At 55.8% G+C, this 21459-nt stretch overlaps 2 protein-coding genes across 9 annotated transcripts; one reads left to right on the top strand and one right to left on the bottom strand.

The window, feature by feature from the left end:
- The first annotated feature begins 1561 nt into the window (after nt 1-1561).
- On the top strand, nt 1562-4148 carry ANTKMT (adenine nucleotide translocase lysine methyltransferase). Of its 2 annotated transcripts, XM_054843574.1 has the most exons (5): nt 1562-1726; nt 1812-1916; nt 2285-2425; nt 2970-3020; nt 3645-4148. In XM_054843574.1, exons 1-5 carry the CDS (start codon nt 1562-1564, stop codon nt 3831-3833), a joined length of 651 nt encoding a protein of 216 aa, XP_054699549.1. In that variant the 3' UTR covers nt 3834-4148. The 2 variants fall into 2 exon arrangements, with proteins under 2 accessions (XP_054699549.1, XP_054699551.1); XM_054843576.1 differs by lacking the exon at nt 2285-2425.
- CCDC78 (coiled-coil domain containing 78) lies at nt 4083-20167 on the bottom strand. 7 transcript variants are annotated; one of them, XR_008579447.1, is made up of 18 exons: nt 18343-20167; nt 17681-17749; nt 17295-17417; nt 16998-17084; nt 16544-16723; nt 13266-13433; nt 13132-13182; nt 12371-12459; nt 11745-11823; nt 11143-11268; nt 9859-10070; nt 9059-9230; nt 8358-8401; nt 6663-6729; nt 5770-5829; nt 5590-5679; nt 5247-5363; nt 4974-4993 (listed from the first exon to the last, which is right to left on the bottom strand). XR_008579447.1 is itself a non-coding variant. In XM_054843531.1 (16 exons), exons 2-16 carry the CDS (start codon nt 17702-17704, stop codon nt 5429-5431), a joined length of 1692 nt encoding a protein of 563 aa, XP_054699506.1. In that variant the 5' UTR covers nt 17705-17749; nt 18343-20167; the 3' UTR covers nt 5381-5428. The 7 variants fall into 7 exon arrangements, 3 of the variants coding, with proteins under 3 accessions (XP_054699507.1, XP_054699506.1, XP_054699510.1); XR_008579445.1 differs by lacking the exons at nt 5247-5363; nt 5590-5679 and adding an exon at nt 4083-4337 and having other exon boundaries at nt 4777-4993; nt 5729-5829; XR_008579446.1 differs by lacking the exon at nt 5590-5679 and having other exon boundaries at nt 4860-4993; nt 5729-5829.
- Nucleotides 20168-21459: the final 1292 nt, after the last annotated feature.

The raw sequence follows: 21459 nt of genomic DNA, 5'->3' as shown, positions 1-21459 counted from the left end.
GGACCCCCCCCCCCCCCCCCCCAGCACCGTCCCCAAGCTCTCGGGGGACACCCTGATATGGCGCTGGAGGCGGAACCCCGGGGAGCCCCACAAATATTGACCCAGAGGCCGAGGGGGGGAGCAGGGGAGGAAGACGACGGCCGTGAAATCCCAGGCGAGATGACGATGTGGCAGCAAGCGCCAGCGCGGGCAGGGAAACCGCCTGCCCTTTGTGCGCCCGCTCCCCTAATTGCGCCGTCATTGTTCGCGGGTTTGGTCGGGTTTGTGGTGCTTTTTATTAATTGCGGGTGGGCAGGGGCTGCGGGGCCTGGCTGCGCCCCCCCCCTTTCCCACAGGCTGGAATTTTCCCACAGTCGCCGCTCCCTCGCAGCAGGAACCCCACCGCCCGCGCCTCTGCGGCACCAACAGCCGCGCACAACCGCGCGCGAGCAACTGTGCGCAGCCCTGCAGAACCGCGCACGACCACGCACGGCCGTGCGCAACCATACACGACTGTGCACAGCCACACACATGCACAACCGTGCGCAGCTGCACAAAACCATATGCAAACACGCACAGCCGTGCACAGCCACACGGAACCATGCGCAGGCATGCACAGCTGTTCACAACTGCACACGACCATGCACAACTGGGCATAGCTATGCACAACCACGCACAATTGTGTACAACTGCACACAACTGCGCGCAAACACACACACAACTGTGCACAGCAGCATATAACCGTGCAAAGCCACACACAACCATGCACAGGTGTGCACAGCTGTTCACAACTGCACACAATCGTGCACAACTGGGCACAGCTATGCACAACCGCGCACAACCATGCACAGACGTGTACAACCACACACGCAGCCCTGAAGTCATGCACAACCGTGCACGGCCATGCACAACTGCACGCAATCATTCACGACTTCACACAACCATACACAGCCGTGCACAACCGTGCACAGCTGCACAAAGCCGTGCACAGCCGCATACAGCTGTGCACAGCCACCCACACCAGCGCAGTCGCCCACAACCCCCGCACAGCCGTGCGCAGCCACACGCAGCCCTGCACAACTGCACACGACCGTGCACAACTGTGCACAGCTGTGCACAACCACACCCCGCCCTGCACAACTGCACACAACCACACACCGCCACACGCAGCCCTGCACAGCTGCACACAACCATGCACAAGTTCACGCAGCCACGGTCAGCCGTGCACAGGACCACGCACAGCTGTGCACAACTGCACAGGACCACACACAGCCGTGCACAGGACCACGCACAGTCGTGCACAATTGCACAGGACCACGCACAGCTGTGCACAACTGCACAGGACCACGCACAGTCGTGCACGGGACCACGCTCAGCTGCACAGGACCACGCACGACCGTGCCCCTCCGCGGCAGGCGGTGCCGCTCCCCGCAGCCCTGCACACCAAGCCCCCCCGGGGATGGGGAAGCGGCCCCAGCCCCCCCGGTACCGGCCCCAGCCCCCCCCCGGTACCGGCCGCCCGGCGGGGCGGGGAGCGGGGAGCGGCGGAAGGCGGGCGGCGGGGCCACCCCTTCCGGCAGCCATGGAGCCGGAGGAGCCGGAGGAGCCGGCGTGGGCACGGCGCGGGGGGGCTCGGCTGGGCGGGGGGGGGCTGCTGGAGCTGGCGGTGGCCAGCGGGGTGGCCGCCTGGGCTACCTGGGCCGTCCTGCTGATGCCCGGCTTCCGACGGGTCCCCCTGCGGCTCCAGGTACCGCCACTGCCCCCCCCACCCCCCCCCACCCCCGGGGACCCCCCCATCGTCCCCCGGCACTGACCGCCCCCCTCTCCCCCAGGTGCCCTACCAGCCCTCCAGCCCCCAGCAAGTGGCCAACGTCCTGGCGCTGCTGCGGGGACGTTCGGGGAAGACGGTGGACCTGGGATCTGGAGATGGACGGCTTGTAAGGGCGGGCAGGGGGGTGCTGGGGGGGGCTTGGGGCTGCCCCGGGTGGGCGAAGGGCAGGGAGGGACCCCCCCACCCCACCCTAGCTGCTGCCCTGCTCCTGGTGGTCCTGGACCATCCTAGGTGGTCCTAAGTGGTCCTCTGGCTGTGGTCCTGGACCATCCCAGGTGGCCCTAGAAGCCATCACACACAGTGAGCAGGGTGGGAACGACCACTCGAGGAGGAAAAAGCCTGAGCACTGAGGTCACCCTGCCCATGAGCCAGCAGGAGGGAGCGAGTGGAGCTGGACAACAGCCCCTGCCCCCCAAATTGTCCCCCAAACTCAACACCGAGGTTCATTTTAGTTGCAACTCTCTCTCTCTCCAGGTGGTAGAGGCTTATAAGCAAGGTCTGAGACCAGCCGTTGGCTATGAGCTCAACCCCTGGCTGCTGTGTCTCTCCAACTACCGGGCCTGGAAGGCTGGGTACCACGGGAAGGTTTCCTTCCTGAAGAAAGATCTGTGGAAGGTAACAGCATCCCGAGGGTCTGGCTGTGTTCAGCGCTGGCCGTAGCTAGGGCAGGGCTCGATCTGCATCGCAAACCATTCTGCGATCTCCAGGCAGGCTTTGCTGGTGGCTGCTTGCTCCTTCCCCGACCCACGTTGCTCCCAGGAGGTGGAAGAGCCATCCTCCTTTGCAGCGGAACGCCAGCCTGGGCTGCTGGTTGCGCAGGCGGCAGTGCTCCTTCTCAGGGCAAGCTTGGAGAAGAGGTCTTGGGTGCTGCTGACACATGGTGGCCTTCAGGGATGCTCTGCTAAAGCTGGCATCAGGTACCCACAGCCTGAGCGGAGAAAACCCAGCAGGGAACGTGGTTCTGGGACGATGCTGGAGGCGGGCGTTTTGCTTTCACCCCCAGCTCCTGGTCACACCAACACATCCCCGTCCCACACAACGTGGGGCGTCTTTGCTTCCTCTGAGGTTCAGAAGATCGCACGCAAAGTGTTTGGCCGCTCAAACAGTTCCCCCCCTCCGCCTGTTGCTTCTTTCATTCCCCTTTTCCTTCTCTTTTAAGGTGAATCTTTCCGATTGCTACAATGTGATCGTGTTCCTGGCCCCCAGCGTGGTAAGTCGGTCCCTTGCACCCCGACTTGTTCTGAGCGAGCTTGAGGGAGGGTTTTCCTAGAAAAGAGAGAAAATCGGGGACGGTGGCAAAGACTCGTTTAAAAAAATAAGGCCAAGTGGGCATCGCTGCGAGTGAGCGGCTTGGTGCTCAGCAGCACTCGAATTTATAGACCCATAGAATCGTTTAGGTTGGAAAAGACTCTTAAGATCGAGTCCAACTGTTAACCTGGTGCTGCCGAGCCCACCACTAAACCACGTCCCTGAGCACCACATCTACACGTCTGTTAAATCCCTCCAGGGATGGGGACTCCACCGCTTCCCCGGGCAGCCTGTTCCAATGCTTGACAACCTTTTCGGGGAGGGAATCTTTCCTAATACCCAATCTAAACCACCCTTGGCACAACTTGAGGCCATTTCCTCTCGTTGTATCACTTGTTACTTGGTCCTAGTCCCAACCATACACAGGTCTAGTACCAGCCCTGCGTTTTGGAAGGGTCTTTGGTTGATGCTGTCCGGTTGGGACCCACCAGCCCTGCCGAGAAGCTGCCCTGTGCTCCGTGGTGGCACTGCCACCACTTGCCTGTCTCCTAAGGCCGCCTGGCCCTGGCTGTCTCTCTCTCCCCAGAAACCTCCCCTAGCCACCAAGCTCCTTGCAGAACTCCCCGACGAAGCCCGGGTGGTGGCCGGACGCTTCCCCTTCCCCTCCTGGACCCCCAGCAGCACCCTTGGGCAGGGGCTGGAGCAAGTCTGGGCCTATGATATGAAGGAGGTGCGACGAGTGGCGCAGAGCAGCGCAGAGAGAGGCCCGGTCTAACGACGGCCTCATTAAGCTTGGCATTAAGGGTTAGCAGCAGTAGGGGTTGGAGCTTCTCCAGCCCTTGGGCTCAGCTCAGGACAACAGTGAGAGGGATGCTTGGCCAGGCTTTTTCTCAGGGAGATGCAGGGTGGTGGTCCCTCCAAAGAGTGGGCAGCTTGGGGGAAGCAAGGGAGGGGGGAGAAAAAAAATAAAAATCAGACCTAGAAATCCTGGAATTATCAGAGAATTTAAGGGCTAAATCTCCAGTGCCTCTTTCTGTACATTTGTTACTTTATTTCTAGTTAATTTTTCAAAATAAACATTTGGACTGTTTTTCCTTTGAGCCTTTTGCTTTGCCTTTGAGCCACAGGGTGCTCCTGGAGCCAGAGCAGCTGCCGCTCCCAGCCTCGGGCTTTGCTCCGCCGTCCCTTTGAAGGCGGCTCAGGAGGGAGTTTGTCCAGCTCATCTCCCGCTGAAGGATCAGTTTGGCCCTGCTCACCTTATATAACATTCCCTTTTCCACTAAAAAAGAGAGGAAAAAAAGGTTTTCCCACCATAACAGAGCAGCTTACCCGCCTTGTCTAACCTCTTAGACCAAAGTTTAGCTTGAACCAGCCCTGGCCTTATCTCTTAGAAGCTGAGAAGGGAGCAAAGGCAGGAGCAGAGTGAGTCCTTGGACTCCAGCCTGGGTCTGACCCAGGTTACGGCAGCGTCCTAGGAGGCAGGAATGGGAACCTGTCCCTGCAGCCCCACAGTAAAAAGCTGCCTGGGAACCTGACCCTGTGTCCCGAGGTGCGACGTGCTCGGGGAACAGCAGAGCTCTCCCTACAGCTGAGGGGTCAGAGGATAGACGAGATGCAGTTGTCTCATCCCATTTTAGTACTGTTAATTTGAGACAGAGAACACCCACGTGGTTTCCCTCGCTGTGCCTCCCGGCTCTCAGCCGGGGAAGGATACTTGCCCTGGCCAGCCCACACAACAGAAAGCTCCTTCCTTTTAAATCCTGCTCTTTCCTGTGATCGTGCCGCTTCTCAGAGCCGTGGGGGAAGAGCTACGGTTGGTGGCTGACAGTCCTTCTGGCGCTGGGCAGTGAGTGAGTGTCGGCCGCCCCGGCACTGAGCGCGTGTGGCACCTCGCTGCCGGTGAGCTTCTTCAGCTGGAGGATCTCCTGCTTGTACCTGCAACGGGGAAGCAGCACCATTATTGCCTGTGTAGTCACGATCCTGAGCGATCCATTTAAATGTACGCTGTGTTCTTGTGTTTGCTGCGTGCTAAGGACGTGTGGTGCCAGTTAATTCACCCCAGCCAGCCCAGGCACTGGGCCAGGATCTGAGCCCCAGCAGATAGAAAACCGCAGCCTTTTTCCCCGAGGAAGAGGTGTTTGTCGGCTCTGCCAGGTAACGGTACCAGCAACAAGCCTGCGAGTCTGACCCAAGTTCACAGCCGAGCTGGCTGGGGTGTTACGGCAGGCACGGAGTTGGACCATTGCTCTGACAGATGCGCCCTGCTTGTTCTCACCCTTCCTTGCCCGAGCAGCTGTTCCCTCTCCTTCGGGGTGCCATGAGCCAAGGAGAGAGGACCATAGATGAGGGGCTGCTGGAAGGCTTTAGATTTTAGGCAACCCCTCTCTTAGCTCCCTCCAAAGGATGGGTGAGCACACAGGGAAGGAGACGTGCGGCAGGGCAGGCCAGACGCCATCCCCCCTGCCTCTGTGGAACAAGGGACAGTGGCAGCTGCCCGCACAGCTGGACGTGCTGCGGGACATCAGCCATACCAGCAGCGCTGTGGGAAGGCAGCGGCGAGGTCAGGTGCCGACAGCGTGGCGGGCATGGCGATGTCACCGACAATTAGCCTGGGAGATAAACTTGGAGCACAGAGCAGAGAACATGTGAAGGGGGATGCTACCATCTCACCTTGCAAGATGCTTATCTATGTATTCCTGCAGCTCCGACACCTGCTCTTCTGCCATGACCGCCCGAGTCAGCAGCTGGCTTCTCTCCTGCTCCAAATCCTCCTGGAGGGGCAAGGAAACATGGAGAAAACAGGGAGCTCCGTGAGATGGGAGTGAAGTTGCTCGGTCCCTCTCTGCTAGGCGAGACCAACCTCTTCCCTGTCACTCAGCTCTGGCACCTTTCAGCCACAAAGACACACAAAATGTAGGTGTTTTGCTTTACGTGACCAGAGAAGGGTGGACAGAGGAAGGCACGACTGATAACACGTCTATAGCCTTGTCTACAGCAGAAAGCGGAACCCCTGCTCCGTTTGCAAAGCCCTTTCCCGGCGTGTGGCAGTCAGCGTGGCAGGGATCCCCGCGCCAACCCCTCTCCCCAGCAGCTCCTACTGCTGCCACTGCTGCTGGACAGCAAACCCCCTCCCAGCAAGCATCACCACAGTTTCATGGGTGCTGCAGGGCAGCGTTGCGGATGGAGAGAGCTCTCCTCCCAGCTCTGGGCCACCCCATTCCCTAGTAGGGTGCAAATATCCTTGCGCTCGGGGGGAACCAGACTGGGAAGCTGATTCAGATTTAAGCTAGACTTGAACCAGGTCGAATACAGTCCCAGTTTGTTATACAGATGCCTAAATGCTAGTGCTGAAACAAGGGAAGGGTCAGTATGCTCCAGCAAGGACTTCTTTCAGTAGGAGCGACAGCACAGCCTCGATACACCTCTGGCCGGGGACCTGGCAGTGTCACCTGGCGGGCTGAGGCCAAAGCCACAGCAAGGCTCCGTGGAAAGCTTCCCCACTCCAGGCTGGAGCAGGCATTGGCCCCAGGGCAGCACATCTTTGACATGTGGGTAAGGGATGAGCTTTTTTTTTTTTGTCAGACAGGCCGTTCCAGACCTTTACCTGGGTGGTGTGTGTGAACTCCCGGAGCTGCTTCCTGACCTCTGCCCAGCCCTCCTCACCCAGCTGCCTAGGAGAGAGAAGCAGATTTCGATCATTCCCAGTCGTTCAAATCCAGCCCATCCGCAGGTCACACAGCTCTGTTCAGGGGCTGGACATAACTCATGTCCATCAGACCATAAACCCCAATGCTCTGAACCTTTTTCTCTCCCGATGCCCTGTCCCTGTGCCCAGGCACGAGAGTCACAACCCTTCTGCCAACCTGGGATTCCCCGCTGCGAGGGCTGGGTTTGTTCCAAGTTCACATCAACACTCATACATCAGAGGACTCCATGCAGAAAGAGTCCTTAACCTGACACCGCAGGACTGAACTCGATGGAAACAGAGAGCGATCAATGCCAAACGCTGGCGCTTTTCATGTTTCTGAGCATAAACCAGCCTGTTCTGGTCGCCGAGCACGATAGGTGAGCTGTCTGTGCAGCCCAGCCGTGGGAAAGTTCTTCCCATTCTGTCCCAGTCTGAATAAGCAAAAAACAGGTCACATCTGATGCTGGGGGAACTTGGATTGTATGAAGGGAGGAATGCTTTGTGCTCAAGAGCGGCTCTGCTGGGACTGCCAGAGTTCCCTCTGGTGGCTGCAGCCTCCCGGCCCAGGCACACGGGAAATGGTGGCTGAGATTTCGTGGGAGCAGAAGCGAAGAGAACAATAAACGGTGAAGGCACACAACTGATAAAGAGGAGAAGCAGCAGGAGGTAGAGCTGAAGCGCTGCGGTAACAGCGGGCTTCGTGTCTCTAGCACGAGGAACACGGTAACAGCATGGATAAACCCATCAGCACATGGCAAGCAAGCGAAGTGCGCAGAGTCTCGTGGCAGCTAAAAAAACCAAACCAAAACACCTTAACAACAAGATGCATCACTAAAATTCAGGTTCTGGTCTTTCTGTGTCTTGCTCCTGCGGTGAATCTGCCAAAATTAATACATCTATTCAAAGACTACTAGTACTTTTCAGTGCATGGCAGAGCCTGGTTAAGGCTCAAGCTTTTCTCCGAGGACTCCTCCGGAGCCCAGCGGCTCAGGCACTGGCCGACTCCTCAGTGCTGGCATCCAGTTAATGAAATACCTGACGTGTTTTCTAGGCTACCACATTTTAAACGGCTGAAAAATCCCAGCTCAGATTTCTCCTACGCTTTGTACCACCTCTCCGCAGCTATAGTTGATAAGAGTTTCAACAGAATAATGGAACAGGGGGAAGAGACCCATCAAAAATGAGCCAATAAAGGGCACATCAGGAAGGCAGGGTCACCTAAGGGTTCCAGCCCAGCTTCTGGGAGGGAGGAGAAACAAGACCATCTCAAACTGGTGGCGTTTCACTTGCCTTTCTCAGGTTGTGATCCACCAAAGCACTTGGGCGTATGCTAAACTTCAGCTTCTAAAGAGATCAGCGAGACTAAAAACATGATTAAATCAAACATGTGCTTAAGAGCTTTCTTGGATCAAGGCCCAAATGACCAACTCATTTCACCGCAGGAAGCGCTGCACTGAGACGACAGCTGGCTTTTCTTCTCGAATGAGTCCCTATCAGCTCACTTTCTCCCTATTTATTGCCGGCTCCAAGTAAAGCAGAAAAAGACTCCTCAATCCACACGGGAGGGAGAATTCATAATTACAAATATCCCGAGAAACAAACAGCACTTACTGCTCAGGGGACAGCAGAAAGCCAGAGGTTTCTTTACGTCTTTTCTGAAGGCAAAGGAAGAACAGTATTCCCGTAAGCATCAAACCATTGCGATCTCACCACAGTGGCACAGCATATCCTAGCGCTCTAGCAGCCACCAGTGCCCTGGCAAGGAAATGATGCGCAGGACAATCTGAAGGTTTAGGTCTCCCATCCTCTGAATTTTTAAATAAATGCATCTCGCGCAAATCAAGAGACACCTCTCTGCCCAGGCAGATCCAGTGGGAGGACAGGAGCTGACTGGCGTGTTTCTGAGTGCGGACTCCTGCTCAGTTAGCTATTCATGCTAGGTGAAGGCATTCAAGAACAGAAAGCCCCAGCCTATCCTCCCTTACTCGCTTCTTCTTCAGCAGGGAGCGAGTCTGCTGGCCTGGCAGCTCTCCCATAGCATCTGCTACTCCTCAGCCCTCCCAGAGCTCAGCGACCCCAATCTATGGGGCTGCCCAGCCTCCTGGATCTAACTGTAACTCACCCCTACGCAGCAGGGTTGAAGCAATGAGAGGTCTGCTTGGACATCCCATCTCTTCTCAAAATCTCCCATGCCACGGAGATACAACAAACCCTCAGGGAATGCCTAAGGAAGGGGCTGGATCTATTGCCTGCGAGACTCTCCCCACCGCCCCCGTTTCACCCCCCCAGAAAGCCAGCAGCCCAGCCACCACCTTCTGCAATTCATGTAACTGCATCTCCAGTTTTGCTTTCTCCTCCCGCAGACGGTTTAGCTCCCGGGTTGTGTTTGTCAGCAGCTCTGGGTCTGTGATGGAAAAGTGGAGCTCAGCAGGGCCACAATCCGTAGTGCTGCTGCCCAAGGACCGGATCTGTTCTCGCTGGAGCCTGTAACATGCCAGAGGGGTTTTGTCCCTGGTAGCTTTGGTTAGGTAACACCACCGAGCATTTCTGCTGCTGCTGGAGGCACCATTCGCTTGGGACCTGCTGGCTTCTGGCCACCAAGAGCCAGTCCACCTGCAAAGGATAAGTGGGAGAGCCCAGCAGTATGCATGATATTCCTGGGAGTGTTTCTGAGGGGAACTTGTCCTAGAGCTATTTGTGGCTTTTATGCCACAAGAATTTCTGCTGCTTCCCACAGCCCAAGCTGCTGAGAGAGCTGTGGAGCAGAGCTGAGAGCACTGCAGGGACGAGCTGGGAGAAAGGAGTTATTTGTGGTACCTCTGCATTGCCACACCATCCAACGTGGAATCAATCTGTCACCCTAAATTTTACACAGGAGAAACATATGCGCAAAGCAGGGTGTCCAGAGCACTCTGATGTGTAGCTGGAGACTCCTTGCTCCTGGCTTGTGAAGAACAGGGAGATAAACATGCACTCCAGATCCTCCGCTCCACCCGGGAGCCCCGTTTCCCTCCCGCTCAGCCAGGGGACTGGGTGCTATGGGGTACTTCTACTCGGTCCTTAGCAATAAGCTGAAGAAACAGAGGTAGCCCAGACCCTGGCTTAACCCTACCCGTAAGCAATCAGCAGGTTCTCATGCTTCTTGACCAAGTTCTTCATGCGCTTCTTGTAGCCACGTGCCGCTCCAGCTAGCTGCTCTTCCCGAGACTTGTAGGAAGCCCTGATCTCCTTCAGCATGCTGTCCACAAAGCGTTTCATGTGAGCATGATCAGCTGGGGCTTTGCTAGGCCCCGTTACGTTGCTGGATTTGCTGTCCATGTAGTCCTTTAAACACACAGAGAAAGAAATCGAGGTGATCAAGTCGTTCCCTAAGGCACGTAACCCATGTCCCACAGCGAAGGTCCAGGCGTATTTGTGCTAACAGCACAGAGAATATGGAATATCTTCCATTTCTTAAGAGCAGGAAAGACTAATTAACTTCCTTCATGCCCCTTCAAGACAGAGGAGGCATCTGTACCGTATCAGTGACCTGCCTAGGGAAACACGAGTTGGTGTCAGGAGTCACCATCTCTAGTCTCATATTCTTTCCACCGTGCCCCACTCTCTTAGCTAGTTAGGAGATGCTTCAACATTGCTCTGTTAGAAATTAAACTATTCCTAATAGTAAAAATTGCTTTGCTTAGTCTCCTGATCCATCACCACACTGTGTTCTTCAGTACCAGCTTTCTCCCAGCACAGAAGCTCTTGCCAAAACCTGCTTGCTGCTATCTGAGGGGGTAGAAAGAGCTTTCTTCCCAGTCTCACTGCTCAATATAATCAGGTATTTGTGCCTGAACCTGCCCGAAACGCCCGCCTTGTGCCGAGTCCTCACCACGCTCTGTGAGCCCTACTCTACGTCAGAGGCGCTTGTTCCCAGAGCAGGTCCCAGGCACCGGCGTTACACGGCTCTGTAGCTGACCACGGAGGCTGGCAGAGCTCCCTGCCGGGACAGCAGCAGAGTCACCATGGAGGCAGCGACAAAGCCAGAAGTGGCATCGCCCGGCCTGCCGAGGGAAGTTGTCAGGGCAATGGAGATTAGAAGCCAACTGGAAGGCAGCCATTGTAAATAAGAAGATCTTTCAATCCAAGTAATCTGACCAAGAAAGAAAGTCCCAGCGGAAACTCATGGACCCTTTAGTGTGGCCATACGGGAAATCTGGGCGAGGAGGGGGCTGGCATCTCCTCTGCCAGGCCAAGCCGAGGGCACAGAGCCCCCTTCCAGCTGCAAGCATGGCTCCCCAAGCCCCACCGCCTGCTCGGCAGCCCAGCAAGGAGGGGAAACAGCAGCAGTCTACAAGAAGTCGGCAGCCAGCACGGAGACACCTCCCCAGGCCAGGAGAGGGCTGGGGGTACCCACCGCCACATCCTTGATGTACTGAGCGAGCCGGGAGCGATATTCCTCGTTCAGCTTCTTCAGTCGGAGCTGCAGCTGGGAGTTCTCTGCCTCCACCTCTTGGAGCTGGCTCTGGGAGGTGAGCAGCACCTAGGCACAGCAAACACACTCGCTGCTGCCCTCGTCCTCAGGCCAAGCAAGGGGCACCAAGAAGCTCCATAAGAGATGCGGGACTTCATTTCCAGGTATTCGGCTTCACTAGAGCTGGGAAGGTCCTGGGTTTTCACAGGAGCCCACTGAAAATGTTTATAGTCTCTATTCCCCTGCTACCTCCTGTCATTTGCAATCCCTCCCCAGCCCTTTCTAAATATCAGTGACTAAAATTCCTCCCACCACCTGTGGCAAGCAGCACCTTCCACCACGTACATCGCGCCCCTGGAGAAGGAAACAGCGCAGGGAGAAGTACCTTGATATGACAAACTCCCTGGAGAGGAAAATGTGTCGGAGCACCTTAGTACAAGACATCCACCCCCTGCTAGCTCCAGGAGAAGCACATGGCACCCAGGAGGAGCGGATGAGCGGGGGCAGTCCTGGGTGCCGGGGGCTGAAAGGGAGCCTGGCCTTACCGCTGACTGCTGTGCCAGCTTGTGCTGGGTGTCCCCAATCGCTCCCCTCGCCTCCTGCAGCTCCTTCCCCATTGCGATCCTGGGCACACAGGAAGAAGGTGCGTTTATTTTAAGCCCCCAAACTTCTCTGTAGGTCCAATACAGCCAGCTTTGAGAAGGAAATCGCTATGGGATGACAGAAATCTCTCAGCAGCAGCTGCCAGCCCCCCATCTCCCAGCCAAAGGTGAAGGAACTCCCTAGGCAGAGGGTCTAGGTCTCCAGCACCCCTTTGCCGGGACACCGACCCCAGCCCAGCCTGTGGGGGTGAGGGCTAGGGCTGGGTCCATCTCTGGGCTGTCACACATTTGCCGTGTGTGTCACAGAAGGTGGATTTTCAGAGGTGCACAGGCCAGTCGGGTACCTAAACACCACTGACTTTTAAGCAGATGTCTGACCCTCTTAAGAGCCTTGAAAACATCAGTTTTGGCTTCCAGGCCTCACTTGCTCCAAGGGTGAGCCGTCATTTTCCACCCTGTACCCCACCGAAGGCAGGCTGCCTCCCCTCCTGATCCCAAGGAGCAAATTCAGCTGCAACGAGCTCCATAAATGCCCAGCTGAACAGAAGGACATGCCCTCGAACACTCACACTCTCTCTTCCAGCTTCTGCTGCTGCGAATCATAGGTTTTCTTCAGTTTTTCAAGCTCCACTTTTATGTGATCCTGGTTTCCAAGCAACTGAGGGACAAACGAAGAGGAAGATGAGACAGAGGACTGAGCTAAGAGGGATTCGTGAACGGGGAAGAAGTGAGGAGAGCCTCCTGCTGACCACCAGTCGAACTGACCAGTGGCATACTGGGGAAAGGACAGGTTTAACTGGGAGTGACTGTAGCACACCAGAAGCAGTGCGTGCTCTGGAGACAGGGCACGCGGAGGCGCACATGTGTTGTTCCCCCAAGGGAGAGTCTTGCTCTGAGAGTCAGATTCCCAGCAGGAGCCGGTGGCGGAGCCCAAGCTGGTATCGCCTGGGCTGCAGATGGGAAGGAGGCAGGGAGCATCTCTCTGCTCTCAGTTTCGGGTGCTTTATCACCCCCATCTTTCTCAAGTATCGGCAAGGAGAAAATAAGCAAGTGTCCTCTGCACTTGTTGCCTTCTAAACTACTGCCTCTGTTCACCCGGGGGCACTGACGGAGGGAACCACGGCTGCCCTCTCTCAGCTTTTGCCTGCACGAGATCTGGAGTTATTTTAGTCTCATTTTTCAACTGCGCAGCTTAAAAAATTTTTAAAAGAAATCAAGGCGTCAGCTCATCCGCAAAATTCAAGTTAGCACCAGGAGGTGCCAGCCACACTCTGAATAAATTTCCCCTCTGCTTCCCCAAGGATCCAGCAGCAGAGCCCCACACACTCACGTTTCTCTCCAGCTTTTGCCGCTCGTGTTCAGATGCAACTACATCTTCTGGCTGGTTTTAGTAAAAGACAGAAGAAGGTGCCTGTTAGATCCCTGTTCTCCAAAGAGCTAGTGACAGGGCACAGAGGTCCTTACCTTCACCTTCCGAGCCGAGAGACGGCGCACCGTTGCTCGCACTCTTTCCAGCTCGGCAGAGGCTTCATCGGCCATGGCGGGGACGCGGTTGCTCTCTGTGCGGGGAAGGGTGCTCCTGGCATTGGCCAGGTTGAGCAGCTCTAGGCTGAGCTCTTCATTCTTCATGACCTGCCAGGTCAAACAAGAAGGAAAGAGCTTCTGAAATCCTGCCTCTCCGGCTCCACACGCTGTCTGTTCAGCACATACCCGCTGCTCTTGGTGTGTACACAAGGCAGGCACTCATGTCCCCTCCTAAAAGTAAGTTTTCTTTGGACATATGAGAGAGAACTAAAAAGAAATCAGTGATTTTCTAATTCTCATGGAAATGCAGGGTAAGTGTCATCGCCAGGCGTCAGGATTATTCACGTGTAACCTTACTCCCTCTGCCCATCTCGCTCTCACATTCAGACACAGCTCCCGGTGCCGGCCCAGCCCTGGGCGCAGCTCCGTCACCTCCTCTCCGTCCTGACCTCCAGCCTCCCTCCTCGCTCCAACCCCGTACCCTCCGCACAGCTTCCCAACACTTCAGGCACGTCTTTCCCCGTCCGATGGCTTTGAACAGTGCTGGACTCCATAATGTAAGAGAAGGGCCAAATCTCCATCCATCTAGGCTGACGCCACCCAGCAAATTCCAGTTTTGTTTGAATGCATCCCTCCAGCAGCAGCCAGCCCACAGCACCGTGTAGGCAGCGAGATTCAAAGCGGTGCCGAAGTGACACATTTCCAAAAGATAAAGAGGATCTGAATGAGAAAGGCTCTGTTACAGGTGATCTGGAAGGAACACTGGGGGAATTCATGTCTCACGGGAGGGTTTCTATGTAGATAACAAAGCTTTGATGGGGTTTATGACTGGGGACAAGCTTGAGTAATTGTTACCATGGCAGTGAATCGGGAGGATGGGAGGCAGAGGTCATCTGAGTCATCCGTGGAGAGAATAGCTTATCAAAAGATAGCACAGGGTGGGCTGAGGGAGAGAGGAGAGGAGAAAAGAGGCTGACAAAGAGGTGAGATATACAGCTGTGAAAACTGACAGCTACGCAGAGACAGGCTGCTTGTTCTCCAACCGAAAACGATCCATCTGCAGCTGTCAGCCCTGACAATTTGATCAGAGGGGGTCACACAGTACCAGCTTAGCAAAAGAAAGAGCCGGGCCCAGGTTTGCGATGGGCTTCGCTGCCTCCCCTGAGCTCCCAAGCCTGGCCCGGCTCCAGGGAAAACCCCGGCGTGGAACCGGTTCGCAGGCATTTGGGTTCCCTCTGACTGCCTCACTTTGTACCGCCAATGCAGACGGCGTTAAGCCTGCCGAACAAAAGAGGAGGAGGAAACGAAGAGTCGAGGAAAGGTCAGAGACTTGAAAAGGAAGAATTTACAGCGAGTTAGAAAACAGGCACAAAGTGACTGGCATCTTCTGGAAGGCACTTCCTCAGGGACAGGCAAGGCCAGCTCCGCCGCGCTCCTTCGCCTGGGACAGACACGGGGCGATGTGTGAATCGAGCCGTACAATGGGGGCCGTGACAATTCAGAGGCTCTAACTGTTCCCGTACAAGGGACCGTGAATGAGCTTGCCGAGCTGCTTCTGCGCCAAGCAGCCATGACAACATATTGGCAAGGTCACAAGTAGCACTTGTAATTGGGAATGTGTAAAAGGTTCATTGTCTCCCCAGAAGAGCGCCGGGGAAGGGGAGGGGGCAGAACCACAGGCTGCTTTTCCCATTTCCTTTGGGAAAGGCCACACTGGGAAAATAATGAGCAAGAGGCCCATGCCGTGACAAGTCCCAACCTGCCAAGTTGGAGCCTCTTTTGCTTCAGGCAAGGATATTCGGTAGTCAGAGCCAAAAAACAGGGGTAAAATCCTCAGCCTGTGAATTACACCCAAGGAGTTCGCCTTTGGCTTCTGGACCCTGCTCCACTTCTTCAGGATGCTATCCAGGCACGTAACTGAATCCACGTGCTTTCACTCCCTGAAAGATTTCAGGATCCATGCGAAAACAGGGTGTTATTACCACCAACCTGTTAAACCCATCATTTCAGAGATGTCAACCACCTGAAAATCCGATTTTTGACAAACATATTGCACCCCCTTGGGGACAAGAAGCAACAAAGATTGCTGAACACCGAGCTATTCCTCCGCTGCCTGGCGGTAGCGTGTCTCAGCAGCGTGCTGCCTTGCTGACAGTCAGCTGCACGCGCTCTGCCTCATGCTCCGGCAGGATGATGGGGTGGCTTCACACCCCTGCAAGCAGCTGAGCTTGCCTCCGTGTAAAGAAATTTCCGTTTTTCAGCTTACGGCAGGTAAATGATAGCTTCACCAGAGTTACTAACTCACTTATTTGCAACAGGATGATCACGACCTCGTATCCTCCTCTACTGGAGCTCTGCAGATGGATGGTCACAGGAAAGAGAGACCGGACGCTGCCTAAACCAGCATGCCGGGTCCCAGCCCCACATTTTCCCTTCACAGCTCTGCACAGGGCCAGCACGGTAAACCAGGTCATTTGGCTGAACCAGCTGAACTATCTGCCGGGGGAGGGAGGCTGGAGGGTGTCAGTCATCTGAACCAATTCAAAAAGAAGAAGTGGGAGGGAGGAGAGGGAGGGAAGAGAGGAAGGTCTATTGAAATAGCTATTCTTGCCAAAGAAATACACAAATCTGGGTCCAAAAGACTTTAGCTAATAATCGCTAAGCTAAGAGTCACCAGGAAATTTGCTATATTTTAAGGGACAATCAGAAACTTGCTTACATACAAGTGTTTCTATAAACTTGTCGACCTCAAAAACTTCCAGGCCCCTTCCTGCCACCACACGAAATGAGAGCGACTACACTCAGTTCACGTGCAGCCTGCGCAAGCCATGCAGAAAAAAAAGGGAAACAAAGCGTGCTGGCAGTCAAGAGGGACCCGCAACGGGCACTTGGACCAGCCCCGCAGTGACCTCCTCGTCACTGCTAGTGATGGGATCCGGGGTGGCGTGAAAAGAGAGAGACTCTGACAGCGGGGTGCCCAGAAGAGCACAGCACACGGGTCAGCGTGGGCTCAGCACCGTCCCTGCTGAGCAGAGCAGGTTCTGCGAGCCCCGCTAGAAGGTGGCCACGTTTCAGGAAATTCCTGGGCCCCAAAAGCAAAATAACTGCGCCCAAGCTACGCTGTCTCACAGCTGACCCGAGCTGTGACGTGGATACGTAACCCAAAGCCAACCAAGCTGTCTGTAGATCAGGTAACTGGGAGATGGAGCCTGTCTCACCTCCTGCTCCAGTTCTTTGCCTAGGGCCAGGTAATTGCTTTTCAAAATGATGTACTCATCCGCCAGCTCCTTCCGACTGGTCTCCAGAGCATGCAGGCGTTCCCGTAAGGCATCTCGCTCCCCAGTGACTTTCTCGCTGCAGAGCTCCAGCTCCAGCACACGATTCTCCAGGGCCAGGATCTGCAGTGAGGAGGCAGCAGAATTAGACTGTGGCAGAGACCAGCAGCAATCACAGGGCATTTATTTGGCCAAACTGGTTCTGGCACACTATGACTTAAAGAGAGATGAGTTTCACACGAGTTTTATGGTATCTGGGGCGTCAGGAGGGATTCATTGCTCTAGTTAAAGCCAGGAGAATACACCAAGCAAAGCAAAGATGGATGCATAACGAACTGCGGTTCTGGATAAAGGTATTGGCAGAGCTGAATCAACTCTACTTCAAACTTTTGGATACCATATTTTTCAGTTCAAAGTTCTCCGTCTCATACTGCTCCTTCATTTTGTTTGTCTTGATCTGCAGATCGACAAGGTCTTTGGAAATCTAGGAGAGAGAAAGGACATTCTAAAGGCCATGGACTGATTCTGAGGCCAATATACTGTTTCAACAGGTCACACCGGGGGATGTGAGCACAACACACACCCCCCTAGAAAGAGGCCCCAACATTTCCCACCAGATTTTCCATTCCAGATCTACCAGCCTCATACGGCTTCATGGCTCAGTTTTCTCTAACTCCCAAAGTATTTGTTTTACCTTCAGTTTTTCCTCTTCACTGAAGACCACTTTGGCTGACAAATCTGTTTTGGAGCCAGCCAGCTTCTCCATCCTCTCCTGCAGGTCTCCAAGCTGGTACAGCCTCTCGCTCCTATCCTGCACCTAGAGACACACCACAGCCCCGACAGCGGGTGCCAGCCCACACAGCCCTCCTCTATCACCACAGTGCCGGTGGAAGAGCACAGCTCATCCAGTTTTGCAGAACCTGAACAGATTGTAGATGGGATTTTCAGCTGCTGTTTCCCCCCCTGCAATTAGGATTTTGTCTGCAGAGCGCTGGTTCCACGACCCGGGAAGGGGCTGCAGTCTGTCATACTTATGTATTCGTTAGCAAGATGCTGCACGTGCTCTGTCAGAGTACTTACGTTCTCGTGCTCTGCAAAATCCATGCACCTGGAGTCCAGGATCTTTGCACAATATCAGGCAGGCAGTGGCTGAAGAGCAAAGGAAGGATCTAAGGATCTCTATGGCAGCAACTTTCCCCCCCCCCGAGGAAGGGCACAAGCAATGTTGCTAACAACTTTGGTTACTAGTGGGTGCAGCATCCACCTTGATTTTAAGGTGGAGCCAATTATTGCAGCCACCCCAGGAAAAGGAATTACATTTCTCAGGAGGTTTCTGCATTCCTGAAACAAGAAGCTTAGCAGACAGCCCCAGTGAAGCAATATTGCTAGCTAGGAGGTACCACTCCATCTCTATTATGGACCGTTCCCAAAACCCGGCTGTAGGGGTGGCCTCCACCTCTGTTGCAGGGATCTTTAGAGAATTTAAGATCTGATTAACCCATTAATTAATCCATTAATCCAACATTCTGCTCCAAGACCATCCAGTAGCATCTAATATCAACTTAATTCCAGGCAATTTTCTCTTGATCTCTCCAGTCCCTGTATCAATGAACCATCCAACAGGCACCAGGGTCTTGACCTCTGACCAAGCAACAGGTGGTGACAGGAAAGACCTTCCCCAATTTATCCCATTGCATCAGAGATGCTACGTGGAAAAATACAAGTTTTAAAGCGAAACGCACCAAAACAAAGTCTGATTAGCCCAGAGAGTGCCACATCTGGATTGTGCTGGTCTACATACAGCCACTGACTCCACCCGGTGACCATCCAGGCCTGAACGGGACAACTCCCCAGTGCGTGCAAAGCTAAAAGTACTCGAACAGAGCCTCTGATGTAAGAACGAGGGTAACGGAGAGCGTAAGGCATGGTGGACAACGCTGGAAGACCTTGGTGAACAGCAGCCATGGGGTAAAACAAACGCCAGTTCTGAATCTCCTCATTTCAGGCATATTATCACTGCTATTTCTGTTGAGCAGGTGAGTTTAGGTAAGAAGTTCTCTCTTACAGAAGAAAAGCTTTCACAATATAATGTTCAAAAAGATGGTAGCGCTGAACAACTTCTTAGTATCTGTCAAAGCTAAGGGGATGGGAGAGGGGCCATCCTGCTAGAAGCTCGGTGCTGAGCAGACTTTCCCAGCTCCTCACCTGGCCCAGGCTCTCGGAGAAGATCCCGTAGCCCCTTGATGTGGATTTTACGAGTGGCCATGGAAGCGAGACCCAGGGGCTGAGCTCTTTTGGGGCTCGGGGGAAGGAGAAGCTAACGAAACATGCAATTACGTCTTATTTTTCTGCAAGAGAACTTAACAGACCTGAAGTAATATTATTAAGGTAATGAAGCGCTGATGAGAATTCACAGTCTCTTCACACCCACTGCCGAGCAGAAAGCCAAATTCACACACCGCCCACAGCACCGGTGGGGGCTTGGAAGTCTCCAGCGGGTGCTCCGGCACATGAAGGAGCCGAGCCACAGCTCCGCTCTCCAGGCACATGCCGGCTCCCAGCCCCACACAGGCCCCCGAGGACAGGCGCTCCCAGCCCAGGGCTGGCTCACGCCACTGCCCCAGACAACCCCGGCGTCCCCGGGCCCCAAGGCACCCAGGTCAGACGGGCAAATATCCCACCCCAGCACGCCGGCAAAGCTGGGTGCTCCCCGAGCCGTAGGGGTGTCCGTTTCACCTGGCAGAAGGCAATATAAGACTAATTAATATATACATATACAGTGTTATTTTTGCTCCTGTAGTGCCTGGGAGACCCAGGCAAAACCACCTTTGTGGCAGGTGCTGTACCAGCACCAGGAAGAGCAGTGAGCACTTTTCCTGTGGTTTGGAAATACGAAGCGAATTTTGTCCTGGCCAACACCACAAATAGCAGAATCAGGCAGAGGAGTGAGGTTTCAGGGTGTCGTTGCAGCCCAAAATCTCCATTGCTGCTCCGGAGCGAAACCAAACAAGAAGCACGTGTTTTGTTAACCCCACTAAGAGCTGAAATGCCAATTCTGTACTGAGGTTTTCGTTCACTCTTCTTGTCACGGACACTTTTAGCACAGCTGACGTGGTGGCTGGATGGCCAGCGAGCTCCAAGGGATGAAACTCTCAGCCAGGACACAGCTCTAGGATGTGAAAACGCTCCCCGAATCCACAGCAGCTCAAGAGGAAACCGGGTGAAGATTTCAAGCACGCAGCTTATTTTCACCTCTCCTCCAGCACCAGCCAGACCTGCCAGCCTTTTGGCGGGGACGCACACCTCACTCTGCCAGCGCCCTGGCCCTCACGGCGAGCCCGGAGGGGAGCAGAGGGCACAGCCACCACCTCCTCAGGAGGCTTCGGCAGGGCCCAGCACAGCCTTAACGCAGCAACGGGCTCTATCTGGCTTCCAGCACCAGCAAAATGAATTTGCATCCGCTCCTGGATCTAGCAAACCCCCGTCCCGGGCAGCCAGCGGAGCAGCCTGCTGCCAGGGCTGCCCGGTGTCACGGGAGCAGCCCCCGGCGGGCGCAGCCCCTCCCGGGACGGCACCGGGCGTCGGAGTGAGGCCTCTGGGGTGAAACCCGGCCGCAGGGGGAGGGGAGCAGCAGGCGGCGAAGGCTCTTCCCCCCCCCCCCCCCCGGGCCGGGCCTAGTCAAGTACCGTAGCGTCCCGTTTCCAGGGCAACGGGCGCGGCCGCTTCCGGGTAAGGCCGGCGGAGCGGCAGCGCCCCCTGGCGGCGGGAGGCCGTGACATCCCCCCCACTGGGCCCGGCAGCTCCCGCCCCGGCCCCCCCAGCTCCTCGGGGCCCCCCCAGCTCCTCGGGGCAGCCTTCCCGCACGGCTCACCGCCCCCACCGCCGCGCGGTCCCTCCCGGTACCCGATCTAAACCCACCCGCTCCCAGTTTGAAACTGCCCCTCCTTCTCCTGTCGCGACAGATCCTGGCGAAAAGCCTCCCTCCGTCGTTCTTGGAAGCCCCCTTACATGTCGAAAGGCTGGAGGAAGCTCTTCTCCGGGCTGAACAACCCCAGCTCTCCCAGGAGAGGTTCTTCCAGCCCCCGACCATTTCCATGGTCCCCTCTGGACCCGCTCCGGCAGGTCCAGGTCTGCCCTGTGCTGGGTCCCCAGAGCTGGACGTGTGCTCCAGGGGGGTCCCACGAGAGTAGAGGGGCACAATCACCTCCCTCCGCCTGCTGAACACGCTGCTTGTGATGCAGCCCCAGGAGGTGATGGGTTTCTTGGGCTGCAGGTGCCCATTGCCGGCTCATGTCCCATCTGCCGCCCCCCCAGCATCTCCAGGCGCTGCCCCGCAGGGCTGAGAAGGAGGGCTGGGACGGGGCAGGCAGGGAGAGCCTGGCACAGGCAGGGAGAGGAGAGCCTGGCAGCAGGCAGCGTAGGGGGTTGTGGCTGTGCAACCTCAGGCAGGAGGCGAGCGGCCCCTCTGCCACGCTCCCACCCCATCCCACCGGCCGGGTGCCCTGAGGACCAGGCTGCTCCCTCCATCGCCCACTGCTGGGACAGGGTCTCCTGCAGTTCCCTGATCCCCCTGTGCCTCCGACCCCCCCACTCCCAGAGACTCCTTTTTCCCCCCCAAAACTCGGGCTCTGGGATATTTCCCACCCGTGACTGCGGCGACGGCCCTGGCATCCCTGAGTCATGGCTAGGGCATGTCCTCGCCTCCCCCGGTCCAACCAGCCCGGCTAGGCTGGTGGGGATGACAGTTTTACATGGCCACGCGGAACACCGGTGTGGTAATTAGCATCCTCAAGAGCCACTGTAGATGCCGATGGGGACATTTGCCAGCAGCTGCCAAAATCTTTTGCCACCACTGCCAG

Source organism: Grus americana, chromosome 15 (assembly GCF_028858705.1).
Source record: "Grus americana isolate bGruAme1 chromosome 15, bGruAme1.mat, whole genome shotgun sequence".
In the NCBI taxonomy this organism is placed as follows: domain Eukaryota; kingdom Metazoa; phylum Chordata; class Aves; order Gruiformes; family Gruidae; genus Grus; species Grus americana.
The sequence above is the reverse complement of the archived record's forward strand: the minus strand, read 5'-3'. Positions and strand labels throughout refer to the sequence as shown.

Excerpts from the sequence above, each read along its gene's own strand:
- ANTKMT (XM_054843574.1), top strand. The coding sequence starts at position 1,562 with ATGGAGCCGGAGGAGCCGGAGGAGCCGGCGTGGGCACGGCGCGGGGGG. Across the intron at positions 1,727-1,811 it reads GGGTCCCCCTGCGGCTCCAG|GTGCCCTACCAGCCCTCCAG; the intron begins GTACCGCCACTG and ends CCTCTCCCCCAG. Across the intron at positions 3,021-3,644 it reads TGTTCCTGGCCCCCAGCGTG|AAACCTCCCCTAGCCACCAA; the intron begins GTAAGTCGGTCC and ends CTCTCTCCCCAG.
- CCDC78 (XM_054843531.1), bottom strand. The coding sequence starts at position 17,704 with ATGGATTTTGCAGAGCACGAGAAC. Across the intron at positions 13,183-13,265 it reads TCTCGGCTCGGAAGGTGAAG|CCAGAAGATGTAGTTGCATC; the intron begins GTAAGGACCTCT and ends TACTAAAACCAG. Across the intron at positions 12,460-13,131 it reads GGCAAAAGCTGGAGAGAAAC|TTGCTTGGAAACCAGGATCA; the intron begins GTGAGTGTGTGG and ends TTTGTCCCTCAG.